We start from the raw sequence: 27,066 nt of genomic DNA, 5'->3' as shown, positions 1-27,066 counted from the left end.
TATATTAGAAAAATGTCACGACACATCACTTTACAAAAATGTCACAGATGGTATACACGGCATACAATGAAATGCTGTATTGCCGTGAGATATGAGTGAGTGAGCGAGCACAAACTTGAGATGACAGCACTGTTTGGTCTGGCGAGTAGCAGTTTGGCAAATAGCGAACAATTCTTCACAAAAGAGGCTTCAATCTGTTTAATGCCACTCCCAGTTGAAGTTCACTGTCAAACTAAACATCAAACAAAGAGAATTAGACATTTTGTATTTAAAACAGCCAAACAATTGTTACCTTCGGATTAGCCCAATCGCTTGATGCTAATGTTGATGCTAACAGTTAACATAATCACGGTTTAAAGATCCTTTAAGCAACTGACACAATTTGAACACAGTGGAGCAACACATGTCGACAGATAATTAAACAATACTCACAGGCATATATTCTTTATCTTCTATGAAAAATGACCAATATTACTGAGTCACTAACATGAGTAGTAAAAGAAGTACTATTTGTCTTCATTTGCGTCTGCGGGCACAGTATTCCACAACAGTACCGGTACACAACTGGCATAAACAGATGAACAAAGATACATTACATGGAAGGGACAAATGATCATTTTCAACCCAAGGAAGTGAAATTGATTAATTCCCTGTGGCACACCTGATGATGTCTCACACATCCCTATTTTAAAAAAAACTTTCAAAAATAAGTGATCTTCCTTCACGTGGTATATAAAGTATACGGTATATAATTCGACATATTACAGTCCCAAAACCCCAAAAGTCAAATTTTCAGGTTTTATCTTACTCATCATTACAGTACTGTGTGAGCATACCTCATAATGTAGGATTGCCCCATTACATAACTTTAATGCAGCACACTGCAAACGGGCCAAACATCCCGACTGTATGTCCTTATATGGTATTGTTTACGAGACGCAGCCCCCCATGTTATTTACTACCCTGTGAGTGATTCACTGGCCACTTGGGTCAATGTCTCGTTGTTATGAAGCACATCGCTTCATGTGTTTAGGTGCTAATAAGGTGAGTGAGTCGAAAAAGAGGGCGTCGACTGTTGAGTGATGAAGGAGGGGAGGACCGTGGAGGTGGACGTGGTGTGGAAGGAGAATCTTGTGTGTGCGCACTGTGTAGCAATTCAGGAAGAATGAGGAAAAGTTGTCCCAGTGAGTGAACCGCACTCACCATGACGACGCTGCTGCCCGCCTTGTACCTCCTTCTCACGGCCACATCTCCGCTTTATGGTGAGTTTTTATCCCTTTTGTCTTTTCAAAAGTAATGTCCAGTTGAATTTAACTCTACAGTGAAGCCCTTTTTATCACCGGGGATACATTACAGGCTAGGACTATCATTATCAAATCTGTTTCAAGTGGACTATTCTGTGAAAAAATCAAGTCATCGGATGGACAGCATCACAAATTTGCACTCCATTGGAAATAATGTTTAGATTTTGTCATTTAACTTTTTTTTTTACCGTATATTTACTGACTGACCGTAATGCCCTTGTGTATGGGAAAGGGGAGCTGTTACGGCCAGACACTCACGCAGACTCGCTCACATTGCGTACCACCCTCTAGGCCCCGCCTCTTCAAGGCACATGCATGCACACACAGAAACTTTAATACGTACGGTATTTTCGATAGATTTTATGCTTGAATTTCATTGTGATTGAAAAGTGCATTTTAAATGTGTTTAAAGCATGTGGAAGGAGTTAAATAATTATATTTTGTCTCTATAGTTTGGATTTTCACCTTTTTTATCCCCTGCAATAAACGGGGGTTCACTGTATTTTGTTTTATTATACAGTGGTTGACTGAATTTTCAAATATTGATTAAAATATGTCCTCTGTAGTTAATAAAGTTGTGCTGTCAAGCGATTAATTTTTTTAAACTAATTCATCGCAAATATTTTCTGTAATCGCGATTAATCGGATTTGTCAACTACAATTTTTTAACCAAGCTTAGAACCGATATTTACTTGAGTAAAATCTTGGAATTAATGTGCAAAAAAAGTATATTTTGATTCAAAGACTGTTCTAATAGCTTTCTTTGATCCTTGAATATGATTCTTTTCCTGTAAAATACAAATGTTAAACGATACACCAAAGACATATAACTAATATGGTATTTGAATTTGGCTTTGCAAAGTGCGCAAATCATTTGAGATTTCTCCAAAGAGCCGTCAAGCAACTTTTTAAAGTAAAACTACGTAAAAAAGTCCGTCTTTGCGACAATGACTCTCCTCTAAGTTTGCCTGCTACAGTGACTAAATGAGTTAACTGAGTTAATCTTTTTATTGCGTTCTAAAATTGTAATTAATCTCCATAGTTAACGCTTTAACTTTGACAGCCCTTTAATAAAGGTTTTATAATATCCACTGTATGACTTCTTGCGAAACCAAAAAGTCCACTCTGCCATAATGCATGAAGTTCAAGTATCCATTAGTCATCCCTCCATGGGCATGTTTGTTCATCATTCTCCTGAAAGGCAGCTTGTGCGTGACGAGCGCTATCTTGCTCACACACGCTCCTAGGCGCTGAATCATTGAGGAAATGTAAATGCCGCCGTGCGGCGGGAAACGCGCCACAACCGCTGTCACTTTTTGTGATTGTCCCAACAGGGTCCAACGTGTGCACGTCGCGAGGAGTCACGACATGTCAGCAGTGTTTGATGGTTGACCCGCGCTGTGCGTGGTGCTCGCAAGAGGTACGCTAAAGCAGGGATTCCCAAACCCTGTGCTGAAATCATCTAATGTACAGTAACCGCTGCATATTTGCGGTTTAAAAATCCAAATGACATATACGACGTTTTGCATATATTTGGAAACATTTTAGTGTTGGTCATTGCATTGCTTGGCCGGCGAGTTTAGATGATTGCCATAAAATAAGAAACTCTCATAACACAACCCCGCAAGGTCAGAGCGATCAAATATCTTGTGTTCCAAGACCTTTGGGATGGGAGGCTCCGGCGTTTTCCGCTGCGACCTGAAGCAGAACCTGCTGGACGGCGGCTGCTCCGAGGCGGCCCTGGAGTCGCCCACCAGCACGTTGGCGGTTCTGGAGGACAAGGCGCTAAGCGAAAAAGCCTCGGGCGAGGCCGAAGCCGTTACCCAGATACAGCCCCAGAAAATCCGCATGGTGCTCAGGCCAGGTGGACCAAACGCGACCGAAGTCTAGAGCCTTGCACTGCAGTCCCTTCCGTTCTATAACCTCGCTTCTTTGCAGGTGATTCCAAGAGGTTCACTGTGAGCGTGAAACAAGTAGAGGACTACCCAGTGGACCTCTACTACCTGATGGATCTTTCTTTCTCCATGAAGGATGACTTGGCTCGCCTACGTACTCTGGGCAACAAGTTGGCCGAGACTATGGGCAAGACCACCAGTAACCTGCGCATGGGTTTTGGAGCCTTCGTCGACAAGACTGCGTCACCCTACATGTACTTGGCTCCTCCCGAAGCCATCGACAACCCTTGCCATGGGTAAGCGACAACAGCAATCGGTTGATCTGAGAGAAAGAGGCTTTTTTCCGTGATACGAAGTCATCTCGACCAAATCCCGAAGGATTCACGAGGATTGTCAGGCCCAGTTCGGCTTCAAGCATGTGCTGTCCCTCACGGATAAGGTGGCTCGTTTCACCGAGGAAGTGGAGAAGCAGCAGGTGTCGCGAAACAGAGACGCCCCAGAGGGCGGATTTGATGCCATCATGCAGGCGGTAGTGTGCAAGGTAGGATTACAAATGGAGCATTTCCACCGTTCCTTGCCTTACCTCTCTTGATCGTCTGTAAGGACAAAGTGGGTTGGCGTCCGGACGCCTCGCACCTTGTGGTGTTCACCACCGACGCCAAAATGCATATCGCCCTGGATGGACGCTTCGCCGGCATCGTGCAGCCTAATGACGGACAGTGTCACCTGGGTAGTGATAATGTCTACAACAAATCCACCGTGCTGGTAAAGAATCCTTTGCCATTTTTTTTTTTTACAAACACCCCATCTCTCTTGCTCTTAGTGCATTGTTGACCAATGACAGCTGGGGTTTGAACCCATGATCTTTGGTTTACGAGACCAACGCCTTACCGAGCCTGCTTCTTACATATTCAGGCAGACGATTTCGGCTGTTTTTTGACATCTTCGTGTTTTCCAGGACTATCCCTCCCTGGCGCTTCTGACTGAGAAAATGTCCGAAAGCAACATCAACTTGATTTTCGCCGTGACAAACTATGTGTTGCCACTCTACAAGGTAAAAACAATGTTTGACTTTGAAAACACACAAATTGTCACCTTATCTACGCTCTGTTTTTTCCCCCAGGAATACAGTCAGCTCATTCCAGGCACCGCCGTGGGAGAGTTGTCTGGTGACTCAGGCAATGTTATTGAGCTCATTGAGGCAGCGTACGCGGTAAGGACTTCCTAGATCGTTTTCCGAAGGAATCCCAAAGTGTGATTAATGATCATCTGGGTGCAGAAAATTCGCTCTAAAGTGGAGCTGGAACTTCTGGAGGTGCCAGAGGAGTTGAATCTGTCTTTCAACGCCACTTGCCTGAACGGTGAAGTCATCCCCGGTCTCAAGTCTTGCTCCGGCCTCAAGATCGGAGACACGGTATCTTGAAATGCTGATCTCGGTCGAACGTTTGGATCGGTGTCCATCCCAAAACAACTCTCCTCTTCAGGTGTCTTTCAGTGTGGAAGCTCAACTGCGAGGCTGCCCGAAGGACAAGACCCAGATGTTCACCATCAAACCTTTAGGATTCAAAAACTCTCTGGAGGTCACAGTGGATTTTGCGTGTTCGTGCGACTGCGAGGCCGATGCCGAGGCCGACAGTCCGTCCTGCAGCAACGGCAACGGCACTTACGAGTGCGGCGTGTGCCAGTGCCACGCCGGGCGGTTGGGCCCTCACTGTGAGTGTTCGCTAGAGGACTACAGCCCCTCTGACGACGACAAGTGCATCCCCAAGCCCGGGAGCCCCGTCTGCAATGGCCGCGGCGACTGCCTGTGCGGACAGTGCTCGTGTCACAACAGCGAGTTCGGCCAAGTGTGGGGCAAACACTGCGAGTGCGACGACTTCAACTGCCTGCGCTTCAAGGGGGCGCTGTGCTCGGGTGAGTGAGTATGCAAGAGAGACAAAAGCAATGCAGGTGTTTGTGAAAAAGGGGAACCAAGGGTTACCAACGGCCACCGTGGAACCTCGTTCTCCTCCGTTGATTTTGCTCACTAACGCGTTGCGTTCAATACGGCGCGGTTTCCTCAGTTCCACTGATCCCAGTACACACACTCATGCCAAAGCTATCAGGAAAAGAGGCGCTTTCCCTTCCTCTTCCAGACTATGAAACTTTCTCCACCTGTTACTACGACACACAGGGAGTCATTTTCAGCCCTGGAGTTTCATGGCTGAGAACGGCCCACTTCAGTTCACAATGTTTTAATGAACATATACAATTTTACCCTTCTTGGTGTATCAGCCTAAAATAGCTTACCATTCCCACGAGATCATGATTTATGTTTCTTTCAAGAAGTATGAGAACATAAATAATTAAAAGGCACAAAAAGACAAAATGGGACCAATAGGCAAGTGGACATAACATGAGATAAGACACTTTACACTTAACAAGGTAGATTTATTATATGCTGTTAAGTCAGCAACATCCTATGCTACGCTACTCCACTACTTAGCGGACTGAGGCTAACTTTACGATCGCCACACAGCAACAGGCGCTGTATTAGAGAATCGGAGGAGGCTTTCCCAGGATGCTTTGTTGCCGTAACAACAAGTGACAAGTAAGCCTCTCGATGCATTATTTTGTACAGACAGAGTCTTATATAGTTCCACTGGTTTCGTTTCATGTCATGTAACAAATGATTACTACTTTTGGTATTAAATAGCAACTTGATGAAACCCTCAGTAACAACGGTAATGCAGTCCGTGTTATGTAATGACCACCCAATCCCAGTGTGTTAGTAGTACATTTGTACGAGAAGGTGCTCCAAATGTCGCGAACCCACTTTATTTGCTTTTTTCCAAAATGGATAAGCGAGCAGAAGAAAACTAGTCCGCGGGCCAGAAAAGCGGCTCCAAGCAGCACTTCTTTTATAGCAGGTCGGCCCACTGGGAACTCACCCGGTTGTCTCGATTGCTCACTCCGGGCCTGTTGACACAGAAAAAACTTTCACATCATCATATTCTTTTTTTCATAATAATATACAGTATTATACCCCTGCAGGACCATTGAAGGGCTTGTTTTGTGCAATTATAGGTATGAAGGCAGCCAAGGCATTTTCTTTCCCAACAGTGTTTTTTTTTTTTTGAGTCTGTATGAGTTGCAAGACAAGAGGCAGCAAGCCCATCATCGGGGCCCATAAATGAGAAGGGGAGCAAGAGAGAGAACAAGAAGATTTGCATTCCTCCACAGGAAAAGAGTACAAACCCTCCTATAACGCCCTCCTCCCACAATTGTTATCTTAATGTCCCTTTATCCCCTTTTGTCGACCTCCCCTCGAGCCTGCTCGCCAGTTTTATGAGCCGGATGTGAAATGACGTCAAGCTAAAAACTCCCTCTTAATGTTTATCCTCACTCCTGCCAGGTCCGCGCTAGCGGAAATGTGCGTTGTGTCATTAGCCATTAACCAGTTAGGGAATGAGTGACCCTTGATCGTTCTGTGGTGTGCTCTGGGCGAGCCTGATCCAGATGGGCTGCTGTTGCTGCTGCAGAGTCATTCGTTTCCAAATCCTGAGTCAATTTTATGTGCCTTGTATGGTTTTTTTTAGGGCCAAAAAAGTGCACATGTGTTTCCACCCAGCAAAATTCAACTATCATAGACCACAAAAATCATGTTCATTGTGTTTATGTCTGTTGCGCAAGGTGGCGTTTATCGTGACTAACTGGCGAGGAACAATTGAGTAATTGTAAGACATGTCTACGTTACGGGGCGAGCATGTGCCATGGCCTTGTTTGACTTTTTGGATTCATTCTGTTGTTGTTGTTGGTTGTTTTGTGTTTTTTGTGCAAGGTGGCAATTAGTGTGTATTAATTGTATAACGCATACAATTTGCGTGGATTTTTTTTGTCTATATAATTTCTTGTTATTCTATTTTATTCTATTGTGCAGGTTGGCAGTTATCTTCAAAAACTAGCCAGAATAGCGATCACAATATTTATATGACATATATAGCACGCAAACACGTGCAATGTGAGTAACATTGTACCCTGTGGATTAAAGTATGTCAAGTCATTGTTTTTATTTCTATTGTCCAAGGTGGTGCTTATAGATAGATAGATAGATAGATAGATAGATAAAGAGGCTGCATCTGAACAGTGACGACAAATTGGAGTGAAACAATATGGAGGCTATTATAAACAATGCATCTCCAATGTTTTCCTTGAATGGCTCGCGTTGGACCTCCAAGGTTTCGCCACTGTACCTTCCTTTTTTCTCACTTGACTGCCATCTCAGGAAATGTTCTCATGCATGCCCAATGTCTGACAAGGAGACGGGGAAGCTGTCGATGCTCACTTTCACAATCGTGCACTTCCTGTCTGTCGGTGAAATATGTCGATAAGTACGTAATTGCTCTTAGCTGAGCCATGCTTTCAATTAGTCATTCAATGCATCTGTTGTTTACAAAGGAAATTGTCTTTTTTCTCCTTTTTCTTTTTTTCTAAAGTGAATTCTGTGATTTGTTTCAGAATACTGTACGCTGTACATGTTTAAAGATAATTATATTCCAGCCACCGGCGACTTTAAAAGGATATTATGTGCCTCAAATGTAGTAATGTTTTAGGCATTTGATTGACAGTTGACATTTGAGTGGGCCGTGACTTACCCAAAAGCTTTTAAAGCTTTTTGTGGTGGTTTGTCAAATGTAACATTTATTTTACCTTTTAAAGGGACTTTAAAGACCAGTGCAATTGGCAATGAAAGGTTAGCACTTTCTCTAGTGTTAATAATGACTAACTACTCCCAACAAGTGAGAACAAAAGTCCACAGGTCCCATTGCCTGAACATGCTTCAGCGTTTCAAAGAACACACACATTGCGCTAACAAGGGACGTCCAAAAACAAGAGCAGGCGTGGCATGAAAGGCCTTAGCGGCTAATATGTTTTCAGATTAAACAGGAATGTCCTCACAATGGACCTCAAATGATGTGCCGAAACATTTAAGCAGCATGGCGAGCCAACAGCATCAATAAAAATTAAACAGTCTCTCTTCACACCCAAACTCCCACCCACGCACACGCACATCCGACACACGCGCACAGATAAGGAGTCTGCGATGACTCCGGCGGAAATGAGCGCTATCTCCACTTTTTGCTCTTCCAAATGTTCCCAGCTGGTTGAATGTGATTCTATAAATATATTGTTTCATTTTGTTTATATCTCAATAATGGCACGTCCCCTGTACACCTTTGCTCTATTTGTTTGCTGATATTTGCACTCGCTGAACAGTGCTACTGCGAATGCTAACATCCTTTTCCATAGAATGACAACACTTTCAATAATGTGACTAAATGGACCTGTACACAATGTTAAAGTGATCATTTGTAAGCAGATAAATGAGCTTCAAGGCGTTCATAAAGTTTTTTTTAGTTGCGTTTCTCAACTACAAATGACTGTGTTGTGCTAGCCCACTACTGAGTTAGCAACGTTAGCACTTCCTCTTTAAATCATGGGAGCATTGTTGCTTTAAACCAGTGAGGTCAACATTATTTTAATTGTGGGCAACAGTTATCATTTCCCTCAGAGGACTGTCATGACTGTTAAACATATAAAACCCCTCATACGTTCCTGTGTCCCTTACACACTAACCTCTAAAAGTTAACCGTAACCTTTTCCCGCAATCGTAATCCTAAATTTACCCATAACCTTATAACTTAACCCCTTACTTTAAAACTGACCCCATCACCCACTAACCCAAACGCTAATCCTAACCCCCTGGCACTAAACCTTATCCCCTATTATCCCAGGCCTGGCCCCACTAACCTTAATCCTAACCGTAAATTGGGATAGAACAACATGAATCAACAGTTTAATGGTGTCAGTGGAAACAAACGGGCTAAACGAGGTGTTTGCCTCTTGCAGGCCACGGCAAGTGCAGCTGCGGCTTCTGCCAGTGCGATGCCGGCTGGGTGGGCGACAACTGCAACTGCACCACACGCATCGACACGTGCATGTCCAGCATCGGCCTGTTGTGCAGCGGCCGCGGCAACTGCGAGTGTGGCGTGTGCCAGTGCACGCAGCCGGGGGCCTATGGTGCCACCTGCGAAAAGTGTCCCACCTGCCCTGACTCGTGCACCATCAAAAAGTAATATATGAAGGCTGCAGACTTAGTTACTAATAAATAACTATTCCTTAACTAATACAGGTAGCTAACCTGTCATACAGCTTACTACGATAGTTGAATTTTGGATATAAGAAAAGCAAAAAGGACTGCTTTTAATTAGACACCAATTATATTGTACAAATGTCATTGTTGTTTTAATTTATTTAATATTTCTATATTTTATATTTTGTATTTATTAAAATGTAGGAAGAATAATTTAGTCCTTTAATTTTTTTAGCAGCGTTTATTATTGTTCAAATACTGGTTTTTAAATTCAGTTTGTTTGTTTTGAATTAATATATACTGTACACTTATTATTAATAATGAACTTTGATTTTTTTTTCTAAATTACCGGTACAGTATAACACTATTTTTTACAGAATACAAACAAAATTGTAATAACTGTTTCGTGATGATGATGATAATGTTGATTTTTGGTAAATTAACAATATCATTTGTGTCTATAAATGACATTTCAAGCTTTTGCGACTTTTACTAAATATTTCATCCTCATTTTAGCATTTCCTAATACCAGTATGACATCTTTATAATTAACTGTACATTTGTACTGTATCATTTTTTTCTGATTGGTTTCTATTATATGGTTCCTCTGCGCAACAGTGATACCACTTATTTTACACAACAAAAAAAAAAACACATACACACTGTCCATGTGATGTCTTATATACTGTACCGCATCAATGGTGGATATTCGGCCCTTCCTCTTGAAAGCTTCTGTCGTGGCGCATTCAGGCGTCATGTGTAAACAAAAAACAAAAACTTTTTCATCTTCTTGCAGGGAGTGTGTTGAGTGCCAGCACTTCAAGAGAGGCCAGTACACTGATGACAACAGCTGCAGTCGCATCTGCAAAGACGAAATTAGAGTCGTGACCCAACTCGGTGAGAACATCGCCGTCTTGATTTTTTTTTCTATATTGAACGCCTCTCTGACATGGCCAACCACGATCTGTTTGTCACGCAGAGTTCCTCTCAAAGAATGCCGTGAACTGCTCGTACAAGGACGAGAACGACTGCGTGGAGCACTTCCAGTATTACGAAGATGAAAGTGGCAAATCCATCTTGTTTGTGATAAAAGAGCCAGGTGGGTAACTGTCATCTTTTTTATGGCGCGCCAATGTATGAATGATATGTTTTAAAGGGGAAGTCAACCCCAAATTTTCCTCGTGGGGGCGCATACAACATATTATTGTAAAGAATTTTTGGGGGTTGACTCCCTCTTTAAGCCATATCATGGAAAATTTGGCTTTTGTTTTTATACAAATATATTGAGTCTCTGCAGTGCCTACCTGCCCATCCAGTGTGAAATTACACAACCAAGTAAATCTTTTTTCAAACGCCTATTTCTGAAAATCTGTCTGTACGAGAGCCGATCTAAAATTTGCCAATTTTCGTCACACAGCATCTTGGAGAAGAATTGCTGCCTCCACAAAATGTCGCTACATTTGTTGCTAGTCACTTTTTTTGTAAACTATACTTTGTCTTGCTCAGAATGTCCTCAGGGTCCTGACACTCTGGTGGTGCTGTCGGCCGTGGCAGGAGCCATCCTGCTCCTGGGCCTGGTGGCCCTGCTCATCTGGAAGCTGCTGGTCACCATCCACGACCGGAGGGAGTACGACAGGTTTGAGAAGGAGCGAGCCAAAGCCAGGTGGAACACGGTGAGGATAGATATAATCCGTTTCAGCTTCAAACCGTCGCCATCATTAACGCCATCTACAGGGATCTGTTAGTCATTAGAGTGGTTTACAAACCCAAATTTCACTGACAAGCTGGGTGAGACCCTCTTTCGCGCCTACATGTTGAAAACAAACTTCATGTTTATATAAGTCAGTGGCAGTATACGGTTGTATTCCGGCTGATGAATATAAACATCCTTGGGAGTGACTGAGTTAAGTGAACATGTCTTGATGCCAACCAACTTGTTGAGATGCAATTATGCAGTCAGGCCGTAGCCTTGTCTAATCCAAAAATATGCCCTTTGCCGCCATCTTGTGGAATCCTTTCGGAATTAAATACGTTTTGGAGTGGGCATCAATTATTCGCGGGTATTCACCTAACCCCCACGACTAGCAGGGTTTCACAGTACTCCGCTCAGAGGTGTTGAACTTCTTTTCATCGCTTGCCCTCCGGTTAAAACTGTGGCAAAGCTTTTTCAGGCCACATTCTAGGGTATGCAGGGCACCAGTGAACCCCCACAGGGTAGAGACCAAGCCGTGACCCAAATAAGAAAATCTGTGAGTAATTGACAACCCAACAAAATGGATTGTAATTGTCTACCAAAGCCACAAGATGGCAGCAATGTTTTTACTTTGGTCTGAATGACGCTTCTCAATTTCCTTGGTAGCAAGGTGCCTAGAAACAGATGGTGCCTAGAAACAGCAAATGGGTGATTTTTTCTGCAAATAATGAGAGATGGGTTTCAAAAATAATCTGAATATCAAATAGGAGAGGCTTCACCATGCCCCTCTTCTCTTACCAAAAGTCGGCACTATAAACAATTGCTGTAGCAAATGGACTGACGGCTGCATCTGTACCTTTATCCAGACCATCGGCAGCATTTCAAGATGCTTTCCTTTGCATAATTGAACCGCTTCTTATTCCTCAGGCCAACAATCCACTGTACAAAGGAGCGACGTCCACCTTCACCAACGTGGCGTACAGAGGCGGCGCCTCCAGTTGATTGCAGCACTCAGGATTCAACCACACACACCAAAAGACAGTTACGACATGCAGCGAGCCGCTGCAGCCCAACCATATTTATTGCTGTCAACCAGTGGCAGAGCCAGAACGTGGCTAAAGGGTGGCCTAGAAAAATCAGGGTGGGCCTGAATACTTCTCTCACTGAGCACAATCCTCCTGTCCCAACACATCATATATTCAAATAAAATGACAAACTGAATAATATGAAGTTCAGATCTTCCTTAGACACTCACAATTGTGCCATTCTTAATATTCAATAAAATACAAAAACACAACAAAATGCAAATTAAAAAATAATTTAATAATAGTTAAATAATAAATGTAAAAATATATATTTTTCATGAATCTCACTGGGTGGGCAGTCTGTCAATCTGGGTGGGCCTGTGCACACCCATGGCTTGGCCCCTGCTGTCTATGTGGATTTATAACTTGGATTTATAACTTGTACAGTTAAAAAGAACAACAACTCGCTTTTATAGCTAAAGGCACATTTTTTATCTTGTCACATCTGCTGTGTGGGCATGAAGTTTGCACTCGTTTCTTTACAAAAGTGTTTTTTTTTTTCCATAGATGGTCAATTTAATCGGCTCTATTTAAGACATGTCCGAAAACTGGTAAATGGTTTTGATAAATGCATTTTTCTGTAAGTTATTTTAAAATGACTGCAATCACTTATGTTCATGTGCTTTTGTTACTTGTGTATGCAGTATTGTATGATGCTTTCAAAAAATGCGGGTGAATATGCCAATAAATGATTGACAATGTGCGTCAATTTTTCCAGTTTTCTCATGACTTCCATAGAAATCTGATATCTGTTGTGAGCAATATTTTTCACGTTGGCCTTAGATTTTGCCATGATTAAATTCGACACACCACAGACAAGAGTGACGTTAACAACGCTGCCTAATTTGATGCCGACTCCTAAGTGCGTCAAAGGGGCACCGTTTTAACCACGCCCCAAAAGAAGTCATGAAAACCGAAATGGTGTAAAAACATTTTAACGATCCAACGCCACAATTCTGTTCTGCATAAAACTCGGTCTATGCACATGTTTTCTGAAACTATTTTGCAATATATATACTTGTGGGAAATGTCTCCCTCTACTGGATACATTGCAAACTTTGGTTTGAGGCGTTTGGGTAAATTAGGTAAAGCCTTCGGTTAAGTAGTATACGTTGTATAATATCACATCAAGATTGATAATAAAATCAAATTGAAACCATTATCAAATCATTAAAAAGTATGTATACATATTTACTAAAAAATGATCTGTAGTACATTTCCGACATAATTGTAGTTCTAAAATTCCTGATAGTCTTTGAACGTCTCATATGTCCACATCCGATACGTCGTTTTCCAACATGGCGGCGCCCTGCACGGTGGCCGACGGAATCCATGGATCCACTCACATTCTGTCACAGTCGTCCGCCGCCGAGGAGAAGCGACCTCAGTTCGGAACTCGTTTTCTTACGGACCCCCGGCAGGTCTTCCAGCACAACGCGTGGTGGGTGAATTGTACCCAGAATGATCTTAAATCGCCACCTTTTTGGCCGGCAAACGTTCGTGTTTTGGGAGAGCCAAGCGCTATTGATGCTACTGTGCCACCAACTATAAACGATCATAAAAGTCATACAATACGATTTATAGACCATTAATGTGGTTACAGGGACAACGTGGAGTGGACTGAGGAGCAAGAAGCAGCTGCAAAGAGCAAAGTACAAGAGAATAGTCAGCCGCTACCTCAGGAGAAACAAGGTTTAACTTTGAATTGTGACTATCATGTTTATTTGACGTGTTGGGATTTACCCAAATGAGCATAAGTAGTATATAAAATTATGTAATGTTTTAAAATTGATTTATTTTAGTTTTTGCAGGTGTCCCTAATGAAGTATCGCAAACAGGCTGTTTTCATAACCTTACATTGTCAATCCTCCCCAGAGGACTTTGACAGCCGAGCCAACGAATACTGGAATGACTTCTACACCATCCACGAGAACCGCTTCTTCAAAGACCGCCACTGGCTCTTCACTGAGTTCCCCGAGTTGGCGCCGACATGCCTCCACGACCAACGGTCCCATCCTAATGATAGCTTGGAAAAACATCCCAGTCCTCAATCCAGTTTGGATCCAAGTGAAGATGTGGCCCCCTTAAATTCGACTGACTTCCCGGGTTCTTCCGCAACATATCGTATTCTCGAGGTGACCTGTTTGTCTATTTGAGCTTTGATTGTGTTAAACACTGAAATGTCTGTCATCAAAATGGATGGAACAGAGGACTATATTTTCAGTCGGCAACAAGTGCAAAATGGCTGCCCCTGAGATGGATTAAAACGGGGGGATCTTGCTGCTTAATTCATATTCTAAAAACACAATATTGATCAGAATGCCGTGTTTTAGGCTAGTGGGGCCGCGTAGAACATATTATTGTAAAGAACATTTTTGACTTGATTTTTACTTTTTAAATTACATGTTTTTCCTGTATATGCATTTGGAACCTCGCATACACTGGAATAATCATAATGATAATGTAAGAATATGCAGTCAACCCCTGCATACTTACGTTTCACATTTTCCAAATTTTCCTGTGTTATTCGTGGAAACTATATTGATCTGTTTATCAGTGTTTTGTGAATTTTGAATTTGGGGGTTTGAAACCCCCCCCCCACCCCCCTCCAGTGCATTTCACTGTATGTCAATTATAAGGGGATTTTCATTACAGTATTCACCCCATGTGAATAGGAGGGGTGCACTGTATAGTAAAAAAAAATAAAAAATATATATATACAGTACTACATATTTCTAATACAATGTACTGTATAATAACCTAAACTGAAAACTGAAATGCCATGTGTTCCAGCCACCACAATAATAAACACATATTGCTCTTTTCACCATGCCTTGGAGCTGTAGCATGTGTACCTCATGATGTGGCCTGATTGTGTGACGCTAACTGAAGCAATACTCTGTTTTTCTTTTTCACAGGTCGGTTGTGGTGTTGGCAACACTGTTTTTCCCATCCTGAAGACCAACAAGTGAGAACGAACTACATACAGCGTTACCTTAACTTGCTAATTTAATTAATTCTGTGACCAAGCCAATACCTCAATTTACTCGTAAATTATTTAAACTATTTTTTTCCCACTAAAATGAACTAAAATTGCCATGCATCTTTTCCAGTTTTTACAATCTTTTGATAAAGAGAAAAGTCTGGTTCAGAAAAGTTAAATTACTGTCCGTTGGGACAAACCAAAATTGTTGTAATGAGTGCCTTTAAGGGGTGTGGCAAGTCCGGGCATTTGTAATTTAAGGTACCACTGTATCCACGTTTAGTTGCTATTTTAATTTTTTTTTTACTTCGTAGACCTTTTCCATTTTTTCTTCTACAGCGACCCAGGACTATTTGTGTACTGCTGCGATTTTTCCAGCACCGCTGTGGAGCTTGTCAAGGTGAGAGCGCGTCAATAAAATGTCATTATCAAGTCAAAAACGTCACCCTCTTGCCTTCAAGGCTAACCCGGAGTATAACACCGGACGCTGCTTCGCCTTCGTGGGCGACTTAAGCGACGACGGCGCCACCTATCCCGTCCCAGACGGAAGCCTTGACGTGGTGGTGCTCATTTTCGTGCTGTCGGCGTTGCATCCCGACAAGTATGGACGCCTTCCTTTTCGCGCTGAGCAAATTGTGGCCGGCTCACCATGCATTTACATTGTCAATAGTTTTGTCAACTTTGTTGTAATCCTTTAGTCATTTTCCATTGAAATTGGGTAATAAAAAGGTTTTTTATTTTTATTTTATTCATGCATTTCTGTCACTGAAAATTGCTTGGGCAGACTCCAAAGTGAAGACGACCAACCCGATCTATCTATTAAAAATCAAATGCGGCACAAATGTTAGCCCCTTTATAGTCGTTTCTTGGGAAATTAACGCACACAAGTCGCTTCTTCTTCATCTCAGGATGCGGGCGTCTGTAAGGAGATTGGCACGGCTGCTTAAACCGGGCGGGGTGATGCTGCTGCGGGACTACGGACGCTACGATATGGCACAGCTGCGCTTTAAGAAAGGTGAGTTGGCCTGATGCTTCATTGCAGGAAACTGGGAAATGTGAACCTTCAGACGTCCAACTGGGACAGGTGCAATGGAACGTCACTCAAATGGACGTACCCTGAAATTATCATGGCCATAGGAATTCTAATGAGATACGTTGTTGCGCTCCAATTAAATTAATTAAAGCAAAAATATTGAGTGAAAAATATATATATATTTTTGTATTCATCTACTTGTTATAAAACAGCAACTTGTGTAAAAAGTACCTTAACTTTTTGTGAGTAGTGCAGTTAAAAAGACTGAAAATGTTACTATAAATGCTGCCCTCGCAGCTAAAAACACTCCGGTGGACACAGTTTGACTTTACATCAGATCATTTCCTATGGGAAAAGTAAAGACAAACAACACTGCAATTATTGATATAATGCATAATCCTTATTTATTTATTTTTTTAGGAAGGTGTCTGTCCGATAACTTTTACGTTCGCGGAGATGGAACCAGGGTGTACTTCTTTACACAAGGTAACGCTTCGATTTGTTCTAGTTGCAACTTTAGGCTTGTCCATTCAGGGGTCACTGCTGCAAAATAATCAATTATGAATTACTCTGCATACACAATATGATTATATCACTGTGTTTCTGGGTTCTAGACGAGCTGCACGACATATTCACAGAGGCCGGGCTGGAGAAGCTGCAGAACCTGGTGGATAGGAGGCTCCAGGTGAACCGCGGCAAGCAGCTCACCATGTACAGAGTGTGGATCCAGTGCAAGTACCGGCGGAACCCTGAGGAGGAAACCACCACGACTTGAAACCAAGCTATTGTTGCATTAGCTGCCATCATGTGTCGTTTTTTTGTTATATAAACTTCAGAAAGGGTTTCTTGTTATTTCTATTCACATGGATGCTGTATTTTTTTTTCTTAGCAATATTTTTGAATACCATGACCTGATTTTAACCTTTTGTACATGCAAAATGAATAAAAATGTCAGTTAATTGGATTTTTTTTTTTCCAAACCTCCAATTGTATCAGAAAAAAAGCATGCGTTAAGAGGGGAAAGGCCACTTTCCCATCATCATATGCACTGACTCTGTGCTTTGATTGTATTGTGTGCAGATCTGCTATTGGTCCGCACGAGATTTGCAGGAGTAGCCGCTAACTACTTGACACAATCTCACGAGACATTATGAGATTTGGGTGATTATTGTTTACATTGCAAAAAAAAAAAAAAACGCCATGAGAACCGAACCGAATCGATTCGGATTCTACTGAAACACCAACTTTTCTGGAGGACAACATTGCCTTTTATACGAGGGAGGAAGGGAGAAGACGTGCGGAGCCCAACTTTGTTTTGATCGCACTGGACCAGAAAAGCATCCTCGCTACAGGGGGAGGAAAAAAAGTCGGGGTTAACTGACGGCATCTTGAAAGACATCATTTATACCTGCCGAAGAGAGGTGGGGGGCAAATAACTCCAGGGTCGCCATTGTGTGGACGGGGAGAGGCAATATCGCAACAGTTATGGTGCTCGGCGACGGGGACGTGAAGGGGATCCCCGCCTAAGGAGTGCTCAAAGGCGGGTCCGGGATACCCTCAGCTGCCGAGGCCTCCCGAGCGGAGGGTGGGGTGGGGGGGGGTAATCCTCCGTCGGAATCCGGCCGTCGACCGTACCCCGAGATTACCGCGCGATCCCAGTTTACAAGCGTCACGCGAGGCCCGAGGCTGTGGATGCGGCCTACCCCGGTAGGGACTGACGAGCACCGGGGGGGAACAACGGGGACGCCACCCGGGGATTAAGGCAGGCCCCGAGGAGCGAGGAAACGCTCGAGTGCAGTGAGTATCCCTACCGAGGTTGCCGAGTGAAAGAATGGAGGAGGAAGATGCTACATTGACTCGAGCGTCGTGGCACCAACCTCTTGACAACACTCGAAAGATGCTTCTTTCAGGACAGACGAGCTAACGCTAGCCGGCTGCCTTCACTCGTTCACGCGTCTCCGTTTAAACATTTGAGCGGACATATTCACACATTTGCTCCTCATCACCTCTGTTTGTCACGCCTGTGAGTACGTAACGCAGTAAAATCTCAAGTTTAAATGTAATTTATAATTAGTGTTAGCGTCAGGGGTTGCTATGCTAACGAGTGTGTGAGAGTGAGAGAGAGAGAGTGTGTGTGTGTGTGTTTGTGTTTGTTAGCTCGTTTATGAAGCGGCTAACTATCTTGCTAATCATTACAATCGTCAACATTACTCTTCTATTGTCACTTTATGAGTCAATTTATCCCCCGCCTCCACAGAATTCAAAAGAATTGACCTGTGTGCTTAATGTTGCTTTAATGTATGCAAGCCATAGGTGAGCATATGTCAGATAATGGTCATACAGTAAACTGATTTATATGATCAAGTCACTGTTGCCTTGTTTTAAGGTTTTTAAGGTAATCACATGTATGTACATCAATTTCTGTACATGAGCCTGCCGGCTATCCTCCAGCTGTGTGACCTTTGATAGGTAGCTCCAGCTGCATGTAACTTGGGCATCTAATTTTAATGTTAGGCAGTTATCACATGATGCCATCCTTTTTTAAATTCCTAAGGCAGTGATTCCACACATCAGGCCTCCGTCGCTGATGCATAGCCTATATCTTTTAGTGTTTGTACAGAAGACATGGAAATATTTTGGGGTGAGTCAGATGAAGGATTATTTGATACCCACAGCTGTGCTGTGACTCATCGCAACCTATGTGTTGTGAAATAATGATCCGTCGCTTGCAGCTTGATCATACGGGACCCCGGCGACAGCGGCCGCATCTTCATCTGTGCTCTCTTGTGTCCGCAGCCATGATGGAAGAACTGCACAGCCTGGACCCCCGGCGGCAGGAGCTGCTGGAGGCTCGCTTCACCGGGGTCGGCGTGGCTAAGGTCGGTGGAGGCCTTTTTTTGCTACTTAGGATTTTTGCCGTGGCGTACCTTTCTCTCAGTGGCGTTCCTTTGTGTGGAGCGACTCGTATATGTGTGTGTGTTTTTGGGCTGTCGTGACATGACATCTCCCCCCTTGCTCATGATGTAGTGCCTGCATATACAAGTGGCGGTGCCTGCCAAGAAGGCCACAGACGGGATGGGAGTGCAAAGGGGGGGAGGGGAGTAAGGATGAAGGCCGAGGAGGAATGCTGAAATAGTTCTTCACCAGGTGCGAGTGAGGTGGTGTTGTTGCCCCGTCTTTGCGGAAGGTGATCTTGGAACGGTTTCGGGAAGGAGACTCGGTGCCAGCAGTGGGCTGCGTGCCAACCATAGGCGGAGATTGAGCCCGGAGCATGGCATGGCTGCTTGCGCCGCAGAGAAAATGGCGGCCTGTTGCCGCCCTGCTCGATGAGAGGTGCTCTATGCGTTCAGGGATCTACTAATAAAAGAAATATGGAATTTGGTGTTCTTGGGAAAAAAAAAAAGTCTGATGTCACAAATAGGCTTTATTCTTAACATTGATCTTGTTCACTCATTGGGTCATGAAAGATACATTTGAAGTTTTGCGGGGTTTAAACAAAAAAAAAAAGTGAAATGCTGGGCACCTTTTTTTTTCTGTTGAAGTCTGATAAAAAGCCCAGTAATTCCCAGCAAAAACTGACAGTTCATTTTTTTTAAAAGGTGACCGTGGAAAACATCCTTGGCAGCATTTCTAATGTTGAGGGAGCCATTTTAGGGAGGGTTCAGTGAGAGAGCGCTCGTGTGCTCTGAATGACAAAGTCGCTCCCCCCCCCCGCATCGGGCAGTGTCTGCGGAATTCTGATGTGATTTGTTTGAGTGACAAGGCGGGGAAGAGCAGAGGCATCACGCGGTCGCCCATAGCAACAAGGCGGCCTCAGCTTTTTACTTTCCGCCAGTTTGTGCTCACAGCATCCAATCCTCAATGTGTTTCATTCAAACGAACGCAAGCCAGAGTGATAAAATGGCTTCTCTTCCCAGGGCTCGGGCCAGAATCAGAATGAGTCGTCCAACCAGAGTCTGTGCAGCGTCGGTTCGCTCAGCGACAAAGAGCTTGAGGTTAGTAAGTCGTTCCTTTTGTTTACTTGTTATGGGCATAAAAAACTATAATCTGAATACATGACTGTAATGGACTCACCTGACTCCACCCCCCTCCCAGACTCCAGAGAAAAAGGCAAATGATCAGAGGGCCCGGAAACGGAAAGCGGACCACTTTGACGGCAGCCAAGGTGAGCCGCCGCCTTCCATCACACAGAAAGTGAACGCGCCCCTGTTAAAATGCTGCAGCTTCTTAGTCCGATGCCAACTCAATAAATTAGTTCAAAACGTACAATTTATCTATGACGGGGCTGCACACAGCACTCAAGTCATGTCAGGCCATCAGCACGTGGCAACATTTGACCACTTTTCCGAACAAAAGCCCTCTAAAGTGTTTAATTATGAGAGTGTCTTTAGTGCAGTGCCTCCCTTCTGGTCAGCCCGATGGATTTTCAGATGGGCTCTCACTTTGTAGCAGTGAAGCTGTGCTGAAAAGTTTTGGTTTTCTAGGCTAATGTTTTGCAAGAGCAAGGTGTTTGGGCCCAAATGTCTGAATTTGAAACTGTCTGCTAACTCTCCCCGCGTCTTCTTCCTCAGGCAAAGCAGGAACGAGGGGCCATAAAATTAGCGATTATTTTGAGGTGAGTCTCGTGAAAGCTCTCTCTCGGTTTTGCCCAATTTCATCCTTTTCCCGCTCAACCGCTTTCCTGTCTCTCGTCTTCTCTTTTCCTTCTCACTGTCAAGTTTGCGGGAGGCAGCGGCCCCGGTGCCAGCCCTGCCAGGGGGATCCCGCCAGTGGTCCGCTCTTCCCCGCAGCACTCCCTCTCCAACCCGCCGGTCACGGTGAGCGTCCGTGCACGCTTTAACGCTTCCCTTTATCACCTGCCGTTTCTATTCTTCCATCCTTGTTATTAACCTGGATTGCTCACACGGGGTACCTTTTGACATTTTTCCGGCTGCAATTGCATGATTGTAGCTGGGGGAAAAAAAAAAAAAAAAGTATGCCACTAGTCAACTTCTGGAGTCATTTCAACCTTTCAACACTTTGACTAAAATAACCAATATCTTCTGGAATGCAGGCTGATCTTTTGAGCAACTTTCCGATGGCAAATAATGGAAACAATGTGTTCCTGGATCAAACTGTACAGCTGAAGACGGGGTAGGCAAATGATGATGACCTGATGTGTGTTTTTCTGTTTCGCAGGTGCAGCAGGGAAGCCCGTCGTCCGTGGGCTCAGCCAACACAGAGCACTCGTCGTGCTCTCTGAAACCTGTCGCCCTTTACCTGCTCCACAAAGCCACACAGGTGCTTCATGAGACCCTTAATTCAACTCCTTGAGCCTCCTCTATATTAACCAAAGCACCCCCTTTTTTTTTTCTCGCCCCCTTGCACTTCACCCTGTAGTCCGACCTTACCATAGAGAGGCTAATCGCGATGGAAAACAACAAGAACTCCGACCTGGAGAAGAAGGAGGGACGCATAGACGATTTGCTACGGGTACAAATAATTCGCCTCACCTCACCGAAGACGCCTCGGACATTCCTTTCTCAAAGCTCATCTTAGGCTTGCTTGTGTGCTGCAGGCTAACTGCGACCTGCGGAGACAAATCGACGAGCAGCAGAGGATGCTTGAGCGATATAAGGAGCGCTTAAATAAGTGTGTGACCATGTCCAAGAAGCTGCTGATTGAAAAAGTACGTCCCTACTTGTCTGGACCACTAGCGCCCGCCCCCCCACCGCCACCCCACCGCGCATTCCCACGGAGGACTTGTGATTAATTGATCGGCGTTTGTCTCCCGCCGCAGTCCAAGCAGGAGAAGATGGCATGCCGCGACAAAAGCATGCAGGACCGCCTTCGGCTGGGCCACTTCACCACGGTCCGACACGGAGCGTCTTTCACCGAGCAGTGGACGGACGGCTACGCCTTCCAGAACCTCATCAAGTAAGTGGCACCATGCGATTCGAATTCCGCTCGGCTAATGTGCGAGGAGAGCGTGATTGATCAACGGGCGGCGCACAAATGAGCTGAGTGGAAGACGCGCAGATACCGGGAAGGCGTTTTTCCACAATATGTCCCCTTTTTAACGGCGTGTGTCTCGCTTCCCTTCCCAGGCAACAGGAGCGCATCAACTCCCAGCGAGAAGACATCGAGAGGCAACGTAAGCTGCTGGCCAAGCGCAAGCCGCCCTCCATGGCCCAGACGCCGCCGCCCAACCTGGAACAGAACAAACGCAAGAGCAAAGCCAACGGCACAGAGAGTGAAGCGTATGCGATTGCAGTTCGGATCTCCCGATAAGTGGATCATCTTCCTTCTGTAACTTTGTCTGGCTCGTTTTCTCGTCGCAGGTTATCGCAGGCCGAGTACCACGAGCAAGAGGAAATCTTCAAGTTAAGATTGGGCCACCTAAAGAAGGTAATCCTCCGCTTGCGCTACGTCCTAGTTGCCGGAGCTGGCGTGGGCGGGGGCACACCGACTGACGTCTCGGTCAACTTTTGCAGGAGGAGGCCGAGATCCAGGCGGAGCTGGAGAGGTTGGAGCGAGTCCGCAACCTGCACATTCGCGAGCTAAAAAGAATCCACAACGAGGATAACTCCCAGTAGGAGTTTTTTTTTTGTTTTTTTTTTTTTCTTTCCTTCAGCCTCGTGTGTTGCTAGGATACTCACCTTCCTCTCCTGCTTGCAGATTCAAAGATCACCCGACGCTAAACGACCGATACCTGCTTCTCCATTTACTCGGACGCGGGGGGTTCAGCGAAGTTTACAAGGTGAGAGAGAGAGAGAGAGCTTCATTATAAGATAAGAGGATGAGTTTGTGGTGTGCTGTGACTGATCGTTACCCGAGCAACTGTCATGTCGTTTTCAGTCGCCTTAGGTTTTGGGGAGCTGTTTAGGCAGGCGCTTTAGTCCTTAATGGGTTAAACTGAGGTCTTGCGCTGACCGCGGATGTCTCGTGCAACTCCTGAGGCTTTAATATTGTGCAGTTTTTGTTTTTCCTACTTTTAAGGTTCCACCGTAAAAAGTGGTATCAGAATCCCTCCTTGTTTGAAGTAAAAATTAGGACCTCTCAACTCAAAGTGACTCCTAACTAAACCTTCTCTTTCAGGCCTTTGATTTAACAGAGCAAAGGTACGTGGCGGTCAAAATCCACCAGCTCAACAAAAACTGGAGGGATGAGAAAAAGGAAAACTACCACAAGTGAGTGACAGGAGACCGCCACCGATTTCCCCCACCAAGCACATGCCGTCCTGTGCGTCACGCAAGCCATGTTGCATTTGTTTGATTCAGACACGCATGCAGAGAATACAGAATCCACAAAGAGCTGGACCACCCGCGAATAGTTAAACTCTACGACTACTTCTCGCTCGACACAGACTCGTAAGTCATGCGTTTTGCTTCCAAAGATTCAACTGTTGGTTTTGAGGAACTTTCTCTTCATCCGGCCCCTTGTCGTTTGCTGGCAGGTTTTGCACAGTCCTGGAGTACTGCGAGGGCAACGACCTGGACTTCTACTTGAAACAGCACAAGCTGATGTCCGAGAAGGAGGGTCGCTCCATCATCATGCAGATTGTCAACGCCCTAAAGTACCTCAACGAGATCCGGCCGCCCATCATCCACTACGACCTTAAACCTGGTGGGCGTTACTCGCGCCTCGTCACTCACTTTCCTTCCCATCAATGCCATCAGCGCTGGACAATTATATTGACAAAGCTAGTCTTTTTTTTTTTTTTTTTTTTTTTTTTTTTTCCCCAGCGTCACAGATTTTATTTGGGAGAAAATTCAATGTGGACAATTTTACACAGTGTGCTAAATCGAGGCTTAAAAAAGAGGATTTGGAAACATTTGGTTTGATCTATTTACACATTGGTACGTGATTTAAAAAAAATTTAAGAGCTGTATTTTCGCTTATGTGGAAGATGACATGCAAGGAACCATTTAGCCCTTGAAATTCTGTTAAAGGGGAAGTCGACACCCCAAAAATTATTTGCAATAACATGTCTATGCGCCTTCATAGAACGAATTGAGCAGCAAAATCCACCTGTTTTTAGCCATCTCAGGGGGCGGCCATTTTGTGACTTCTGTCGACTGAAAATGACATCACAGATGCTCAGGTAACGACCAATCACGGTTCACCTGTTTTCTGAAGCTATGACATGATTGGTTGATACCTGAGCCCTAAGCAACTGTGATGTCATTTTCAGTCGACAGAAAGTGGCAAAATGGCCGTCGCCTTTTACTGCTTAACTCATAGCCCACAAACGCAATATTAATCAGAATGCCATGTTTCGACTAGTGGGCCTGCATAGAACATATTATTCTTGTCAAGAAATATTTTGGGTTGACTTCCCCTTTAGGCACCGTTTGGTCCCACAAAGACACGATATTAGCCAGGTTATTCTTGTTATTTTCGTTAAAATGCCAAATACTGCATTCAGGTAACATCCTGCTTGTGAACGGCACGGCGTGCGGCGAGATCAAGATCACAGACTTCGGCCTGTCCAAGATTATGGACGACGACAGCTACAACTCTGTAGACGGCATGGAGCTCACGTCGCAGGGTGCCGGCACATACTGGTGAGATGAAAGCTCTCGGACATGAAAGTGAGCTTTTATTTATTTGTTTTTAAGATTCTGTTCTCGTGCCGTCATCACCTCCAGGTACCTGCCACCCGAGTGTTTCGTAGTCGGAAAAGAGCCGCCCAAAATTTCCAACAAAGTGGACGTGTGGTCCGTGGGAGTTATTTTTTATCAGTGCTTGTACGGCCGTAAGGTAAGAAATACAATTCACACACAACCTTGGTTTTGGACTTGACTTGATGATTAGCCCAAATCTGCCATATCCAGGGCTGAACGAGTAATCCAATTGAAATCGACATTGCGTTGTAGTATAAATACAATTTTGAAATTGCAAAAGCTGCAATTTGCTCGGGAAAAACTGCTTTAGTTCATCGGTTGATAGGCTTTAGTTTAATTTATTTATTGCATGTTTAAGAAGTTCAGTCCAGATGTTTACATGTCTTACTTATTTTTTTTAATAAAACATGAAAAGTTGACATAAAAAAGCTGGAGGATTTTTTTTTTTGTGCATTATTGTTGTAGCGTGACTTGAGACTTAGTGACTTATATTTACGGTCACTTGTTTGATAGAATTTTGTGGAATTTGTCATAGTGAACGCTGAATTTTCCTTTGCTTTTCTTTTGAAGCCTTTCGGCCACAACCAGTCTCAGCAGGACATCCTGCAGGAGAACACCATCCTGAAGGCCACCGACGTGCAGTTCCCGCCCAAACCAGTCGTCACACCGGAAGCTAAGGTAAGCAACGATTCCTCACCTGGCTTTTTGCGTTTGTTTTTTTTTTTTTTTCTTTTTCTTGAATGTTTTGGCGTCGGCGCTCCCGCAGGCGTTCATCCGACGCTGTTTAGTGTACCGGAAGGAGGACCGTATCGATGTGCACCAGCTGTCTAACGACCCCTTCCTCATGCCGCACATCCGCAAGTCGGTGGGCTCCTCGGGCAACTCGGCCATGGCGGTGGCCTCCACGTCCAGCTCCTCCAACAGCAGCGCCTCCAACTGAGACCCCGCCCGCCAATCACACACCATCCTACTCATAGCATCCATCTTGAGGAGAAGACGTATCCTCTCCTGTCCACTGCTGGTGGTTGGTGTCAAAGCCCAGGAGTGAAGGTGGGCTGCGGTATTTGGGGGTTTTCTGCTTCAAACAAACAAAAAAAAAAAAGTATAGAAATGCTTCAGCTTGGCCATAAGGACGAGACTGTTTTGTCCCCTTCCTTGCTCGCAAATCCACGCTTGAACCCCTTCTGGTGGACGTTTTTTGCGTTACAAGTCAGCCCCTTAGCCCAGTCCCCAACCACACAGCATTGAAGTCCGGGAGTTTGTGTGTGTGTGCGCGCCCTTTGAGAGGAGGCCATCACACAAGCGCCCCCTCACCGCCATCTCCCCGTCAGCCCTGTGACCAAAGCTTTTAACCAGATGGTGGCGCCGTTCCTCCTCGGTTCTCAACAGAAATGCTTGACATGGAGTGGGAGCAATAAGGAACGCCCCCCACCCTCCCTCCCAGAAACGAAAACTACCCCCACCACCTCCATGTCACCCCCATTTTCTTCTTTTATGTTTTTCAGAAAGAGCAAAACCATTTTTATGGAGAAAACCATTTTTTTTTCTCTCAAGTTGCCTTTAATTAGAACTCGTATTGTTTTTGTTGACCCCGCCCGCCTTCTACCCCCTCTCTCCTCCCCTGCCTTCCTACAACAAACACACATATTTATTTAGGTATGTTTGAATTCAATTTTCAGCCATTTTAAAATGCAAGGGACTGATTGACCTTCTAGTACTTTTTCGGGGGGGAGAGTTTGGGCCTTACCAGGACGTTGCATAAACCATTAAAAACTATTGTTTCAAACATGTGCTCTGACTATTTTAGTTTGTCTGACTTAAAAAAAAAAAAAACAGAATAGTATTTGCCATTATACTGTATAAAAACGGTATTCTGTGAAAAGTTGTCATTAAATACAGAATGTAATGAGTTTTAAAGGTCCACCAAGAGGTTGGGGGGCAGTCAAGAGTGGGTTGATAACCAAGGAGCTCTGACAATGGTGCTTGTTCAAAGGTAGCTACTGTATATTGCCCACGTCTGCCCACATCTGCCTTCATCGATCTTGAATGTTGCCTTGAAGGACAGACTGAGATCAGAGCATTCCTCACCAAAAAAATAAGGTGTTTTTTTGCTTTAAGAAAAGGGTCTATATATCTAGAATAGTGTATTTTGTTTGTTTTTTAGGAAAATAAATCGTACAGGATTTGAGTAGTGTCTTGAGTGAAAATAGAAAAAGTAGTATTTCAGGAAAAAAATCGTCATCATGCAGATTAAGTGCAGTGGTGCTTTAAGATGCACGTGACAATTTACCGTTTTTTTTTTTTGCTTGAGTGCAAACAACTGAGATACAAGCG

General features: G+C 44.3%; 3 protein-coding genes across 3 annotated transcripts; all 3 read left to right on the top strand.

Annotated features, from left to right (window-relative positions):
* The first annotated feature begins 1,000 nt into the window (after positions 1 to 1,000).
* On the top strand, positions 1,001 to 12,813 carry LOC147134435 (integrin beta-3-like). Its single transcript, XM_086056219.1, has 15 exons — positions 1,001 to 1,262; positions 2,639 to 2,724; positions 2,964 to 3,168; positions 3,243 to 3,495; positions 3,578 to 3,740; positions 3,803 to 3,964; positions 4,158 to 4,253; positions 4,323 to 4,412; positions 4,479 to 4,613; positions 4,684 to 5,113; positions 9,089 to 9,311; positions 10,129 to 10,229; positions 10,312 to 10,431; positions 10,839 to 11,005; positions 11,953 to 12,813. The coding sequence occupies exons 1-15, from the start codon at positions 1,205 to 1,207 to the stop codon at positions 12,025 to 12,027; spliced, it is 2,364 nt and encodes a 787-aa protein (XP_085912345.1). The 5' UTR covers positions 1,001 to 1,204; the 3' UTR covers positions 12,028 to 12,813.
* A 573-nt stretch (positions 12,814 to 13,386) lies between these two features.
* On the top strand, positions 13,387 to 17,090 carry mettl2a (methyltransferase 2A, methylcytidine). Its single transcript, XM_086054983.1, has 9 exons — positions 13,387 to 13,551; positions 13,714 to 13,802; positions 13,986 to 14,245; positions 15,029 to 15,078; positions 15,433 to 15,493; positions 15,555 to 15,694; positions 16,002 to 16,108; positions 16,547 to 16,612; positions 16,741 to 17,090. Exons 1-9 carry the CDS (start codon positions 13,409 to 13,411, stop codon positions 16,899 to 16,901), a joined length of 1,077 nt encoding a protein of 358 aa, XP_085911109.1. The 5' UTR covers positions 13,387 to 13,408; the 3' UTR covers positions 16,902 to 17,090.
* Positions 17,091 to 17,284: 194 nt separating this feature from the next.
* tlk2 (tousled-like kinase 2) lies at positions 17,285 to 26,522 on the top strand. Its single transcript, XM_086054982.1, has 21 exons — positions 17,285 to 17,923; positions 18,923 to 19,005; positions 20,044 to 20,121; positions 20,222 to 20,291; positions 20,698 to 20,741; positions 20,845 to 20,943; positions 21,305 to 21,406; positions 21,506 to 21,598; positions 21,684 to 21,794; positions 21,906 to 22,042; positions 22,213 to 22,365; positions 22,447 to 22,513; positions 22,600 to 22,697; positions 22,784 to 22,865; positions 23,204 to 23,295; positions 23,386 to 23,475; positions 23,562 to 23,731; positions 24,534 to 24,672; positions 24,757 to 24,868; positions 25,303 to 25,410; positions 25,499 to 26,522. Exons 2-21 carry the CDS (start codon positions 18,925 to 18,927, stop codon positions 25,670 to 25,672), a joined length of 2,100 nt encoding a protein of 699 aa, XP_085911108.1. The 5' UTR covers positions 17,285 to 17,923; positions 18,923 to 18,924; the 3' UTR covers positions 25,673 to 26,522.
* The last annotated feature ends 544 nt before the right edge of the window (positions 26,523 to 27,066 follow it).

Source organism: Filicampus tigris, chromosome 16 (genome assembly GCF_054856515.1).
Source record: "Filicampus tigris isolate MCC_2025a chromosome 16, RoL_Ftig_1.0, whole genome shotgun sequence".
NCBI classification, from domain to species: Eukaryota; Metazoa; Chordata; class Actinopteri; order Syngnathiformes; family Syngnathidae; genus Filicampus; species Filicampus tigris.
The sequence above is the reverse complement of the archived record's forward strand: the minus strand, read 5'-3'. Positions and strand labels throughout refer to the sequence as shown.